At 42.1% G+C, this 5,269-nt stretch overlaps 1 protein-coding gene across 1 annotated transcript; it reads left to right on the top strand.

Annotated features, from left to right (window-relative positions):
- Positions 1-472: 472 nt before the first annotated feature.
- LOC308299506 (glutamate--cysteine ligase catalytic subunit-like) lies at positions 473-2,359 on the top strand (the record flags this gene model as incomplete). Its single annotated transcript, XM_080743287.1, has 1 exon — positions 473-2,359. The coding sequence occupies one exon, from the start codon at positions 473-475 to the stop codon at positions 2,357-2,359; it is 1,887 nt and encodes a 628-aa protein (XP_080599413.1).
- Between the last annotated feature and the right edge of the window lie 2,910 nt (positions 2,360-5,269).

Here is a 5,269-nt window from a genome sequence, read left to right as displayed (position 1 = left end):
TAGTCTGGATTGTTTATCTAAAATAAAGATAAAATAACTATAATGTGTTTCTCTAGGCAACCACACTAACTTAAAAGATACAATTCTGGGAAATTTCCTATTTAAAGGCTGGAGAGCCAAATTGTCATGTGAAGCTTGACCAATCCTCAAGCTTGCAACACTCTTCCATTGAACTCAATGGACTATTTGCATTTTCATATATATATATATATATATATATATATATATATATATATATATATATATATATATTTAATATAGAAGTCCCATGGCGTCATAGATGGTCACGGTACTTCAATACACTTATAAAGAAATCTCACTGTGTCAGATAGATAGTTGCTATTTTGAGGTATAGATCAACTACAGGGAGGAGCTGGACCAGGACCCGATATCAACTCTCTGCTGCATCATACAGTACTATTAATGGGAATATCAGTTGAGACCACACGTCAGTTCACTGCACGTTTGTGCAATGGGCTTGCTGTCTCAAGGCACACCGCTGAATTGGAGAGAATGCAAGAAGTATGCAGACCATGTCAGGAAACATGGCATCATCCAGTTTCTCAACATCTATAATAAACTTAAGGATCGTCAGAGGGATGTCTTGAAATGGGGTGATGAGGTGGAGTACATGTTGATTGAAATAGATGAAAAGAATGAAAAGGTTTGCCTTCTCTTGAATGGAGGAGACGTTTTAGACACGCTTCAAGATAAAGGGGAAAAGGCAAAACCCAACCATCCAACCCACTGGAGTCCGGAATATGCCAGCTACATGCTCGAAGGGACCCCCGGACAGCCCTATGGCGGCACCATGTTGGACTTCAACATGGTAGAGGATAACATGGGGAAGAGACGAAGGGAGGCCTCATCGGTTCTAAATGCCAATCAAACAGTTTGCACCATCACCTCTTTTCCAAGGCTTGGCTGCCCAGGGTTCACTCGGCCAGAACGCCAACCAACTCCTGTTGAAACGGGCGTGTCCAAGTCACTGTTCTTTCCAGACGAAGCCATATGTAGACACCCAAGATTCAGTACCCTTACCAGGAATATACGTCACAGAAGAGGTGAGAAAGTAGTGATCAACGTGCCAATATTCAAGGACAGGAACACCCCATCACCCTTTGTGGAGACATATCCAGGAGATGACGGGGAGGCAGCGAGGGCTGCCCTCCCAGACCACGTCTACATGGACGCTATGGGCTTTGGAATGGGCAACTGTTGCCTTCAGATGACATTCCAAGCCTGCAGCATTGATGAAGCAAGGTACCTTTATGACCAACTAGCACCATTCTGCCCCATATTGATGGCTTTGAGCGCTGCCTCACCCTTCTACAGAGGCTACGTGTCAGACATTGATTGTCGCTGGGGAGTTATTTCTGCCTCTGTGGATGACAGGACTCCGGAAGAGAGGGGGCTGAAGCCTTTGAAGAACGACAAGTACCGAATTTTCAAATCACGATATGATTCAATCGACAGTTACCTGTCCTCCTGTGGTGAAAAGTACAACGACATTCATCTCACCCTAGACGAGGAGATCAACGAACAACTTCTAGCAGAAGGGATTGACAAGCTCCTGGCCCAACACATAGCTCATCTTTTCATCCGGGATCCCCTCTCGCTCTTTGAGGAGAAAATAAACCTGGATGATGAAAACGAGTCCGACCACTTTGAGAATCTACAGTCGACCAACTGGCAGACAATGAGGTTCAAGCCTCCACCTCCAAATTCAGATATTGGCTGGAGGGTTGAGTTCCGCCCCTTGGAGGTTCAACTCACCGATTTTGAAAACGCTGCATATGTTGTGTTTGTCGTCCTGCTGACCAGAGTGATATTGTACTACAAACTGGACTTCCTGATCCCCTTGTCAAAGGTCGACGAAAACATGGCGGCCGCACAGAAAAGAAACGCTGTGCAGGAGGGCATGTTCTACTTCCGAAAAGACATCTTCAAAGGATGCTACCCTCTTGATGACACCTCCTCTACTCAGAATGGCCTGGGGATTGATGGTTGCGAGGAGTACACACTGATGAGTATAGATACGATCATCAATGGGAAGGAGGGGGTGTTTCAAGGGCTTATCCCAGTCGTCAACAGCTATCTGGAAAACATAGAAGTGGATGTCGACACCAAGCACACCATTTTGAATTACCAGAAGCTCATCAAGAAACGTGCCTCCGGCGAACTGATGACGATGGCAAAGTGGATGAGAGCATTTGTTGCAGAGCATCCCCAGTATGAGCAGGACAGTGTTATAACTGACAAAATCAACTATGACTTACTGAGAAAGTGTGACAGGGTCGCGAAGGGAGAAGATAGATGCCCCGAACTGATTGGAGACCCTGTCAATAGATTCAAATGAGAAAAGGTTTTTGCACATAAAGATCAATATAATAGGGATCAATATAATAGGGCAGAAATTATCTATTATTTTCTTTTTTTGAACAGACTAAGTTGATTAGTCTGCTTAAACACTTAAACGCTATTTTATACGTAATCGTACAATGATGACACACTAGCCTGGAATCTAGACTGATTCGCTCTGTTTGGCAGATTAACGGAGCGAATCAGTCTGGATTACAGGCTAGTGTCATGCATTGAGATAGCAGATGTACAACAATTAAGAATGTAATGTAGTACAGTTGTACAATAGTTTGGTTTTAATCTTGTACTCTAAATACTGTGCTTCCACTCTTCAAAATGTATTACGGTAGTCTAAATGTATTCCAGTCGCCGTTAATGCTATCTTGAGCATTTGGTATAAATCCTTAAAATAATTATTTGCTTTGCTGTACTTGACGTTGTAATAGGAATATTAAAGTATTATCTAACTGAACTGGACACTATGATCACTTTGGAAGTTTATACTGCTTCATGTTCAAAATAATAAATAAATACAAATTCCGCAGCATCATATTTGGATGCCCATGGTACTCCACTATAGCATAGAAGTAACGTGACCCTGTGACTCCACATCAATACAGAATAGAAATCATACATACAGCACATAACTTCTTTATTAGATTGTAGTGCTTGTTCTATTGTAAATGCACATTTTAATATTCATATAAAATGGGGAAAAAAGTTTAAAGGTGTTTACAATTCCAAGTGCTTGTCAGGGTGGGGGTCCCCAGTTCATTATGTTTATTTTGGGGGTCACGGCCTAAAAAAGTTTGAGAACCCCTGCTATAGAGAAACATAACACCCAGACATGCACACAGAGACGAGCACAGACAATCTCACACACCGTAAGAGAACAATGGCATTACATTGTCAAGTGTCTACCTCTTGAACCTCTCATCAATGCATTTCATCTCACCTGTCAGTGCGAGTGACGTGTATGGTTGCGTGTTTAGTCTATGTGAGTGATGTTTTTATATAAATCTAGGACGTGTGCAACCTTACATCATCCCAGGCTTACAGCGTGCTGCGACTTTACACTTCCCGCTATCTGCCCCTCAATACAGCTCCATATTTTAGTTTAGTCAGTGTTGTTGTGTTTTATTTATCAATATACTGTACAGTATATATACTAATATCCATAAATTATCGTTGCTGCATGTTGTCATCCTCTTGTTGTAAAAACAAAAACAATCACACCCAGTTTGAAGTGAGCGGTGCTTTTTATGAGTTGATTTAATTATAAGTGTTCTGTGAAGATTGGCCAATGATCCAAGTGTGGGACATACAGTACATACAAACAGACAAAGCCAGATGTAGGAGTGGTTAGCATAAGGGGTGAGCTGACAGTGGAGCTAGCTTTGAAGCTGCACGCACGCCCGCACAACAGCTTGAATCAACAGCAATGAAGACCTGGTTGATGCATATCATATCCATTGTGTGACCTGCTAATAAGTAGCCTAGGTGTGAGAAGCAATCGAAATGGATAACAGTGACTGATTTTCAATAATTTTACTTTGCACCACTGGCTGCTGTTAACACCGTGGCAATGGCAGTGGCACTCTCTACAAGGGAGCACTCAGGAAAACGGTCTATAGACAAATCTGAGCCAGAGAGTCATTGTGTGTTAATAGTCCAGTCATTATATGAAAAAACCTAAAACAAATTGCAATAGTAGCAAACTCAACTGATTCTGTATCCTCATTATGTCCTTAGTGAGGGAAAAAAAGTCCCAAGGAATCCCATCGGGGCAAAGTTTTGAAAACGACCTACCTACCTTCACTTACTATACACTACACCAGGGGTCTTCAACAGGGGGTCCGCGACCCCTAGGGGGTCAGCGGAGGTACTGCAGGGGTCGGCGAAATTATTGCTTAAAAAAAAAAGATTGCATTTTTTTTCTTCATTTTTCACATTTATGTAAAAAAATAAATCATGATTCTATCCATTTTGAATAGCTTGAATACATTACTATGCAATTGACAGATTGTTGATATTATTGACATTGGTTCTCAGTTAATAAGTAGTATGTTTAGAAATGGTAGTGGTACGGCCCACCCTGCTCGCTCTAACTTGTACATGTTTAAAATAAAAAATATGTCGTAGCCCCTTTTCCTCTGCGCAGCTCCTTGCCCCATATAGAACCTCACCCGTCGCTGCAGTGCATACTGTTGTGCTCCGAGATGAGGTCCTATAAAGGTGGCGTAGCGATCGCTAGACTGCCGCAACAACGAGTTGGAAAACACTCGAAACGAAAATGTATCCAAAAGGTAAAGGTAGTTCCGAGCTCCCAGACTGTGGTTACCTAACCAGGGTACATAAAACATGAACCACGGCATGAAACAACCCCTTAAATCGCTAGTTTTGTAATGTTTTCCCATTCAACCGGAACTCCCCCGGTGGCAGTTATTATTATTTGGGAGGAGGGGGGGTCTTTAATGTGAAAATGTTTAATATACACTGGTTTAAACAACATTTAGAAAGGAATCCCAAATAGGCAACTACACTTTAGAAACAAATCTATGAAAGCTACCAATATTTACAAGCGACTTTACATGAAAAACAAACCCACAGCCGCTTATAATGAGCCTTTTTAACCCCCGCACCTCTCTATCTCTCCCTCTCTCCCTCTCTCCCTGCCTCTGTGCCAGTCAAGTCTACATGATTAAACTGTTCCATCCATTCATGGTTGGCTAATAGCCCAGTTGACCTTGGTGTTTGAATTAATGACTGTGTAAGAAAATGAATGAGTCAGTGTAGTGCATGAGAGGTGGAGACAGAGAGCACTATGAAGACTGCAATGATCACTGCTGCTTGGTTATAGATAGTGACGTCATACTGTACTTCCAGTCTGGGTTTATGTGTTTGATAT

The sequence above is a fragment of the Nannobrachium achirus genome (genome assembly GCF_963921795.1).
Source record: "Nannobrachium achirus genome assembly, chromosome: 15".
NCBI classification, from domain to species: Eukaryota; Metazoa; Chordata; class Actinopteri; order Myctophiformes; family Myctophidae; genus Nannobrachium; species Nannobrachium achirus.
Note: the sequence above shows the minus strand (reverse complement) of the source record. Positions and strands in the feature narration are given on the sequence as shown.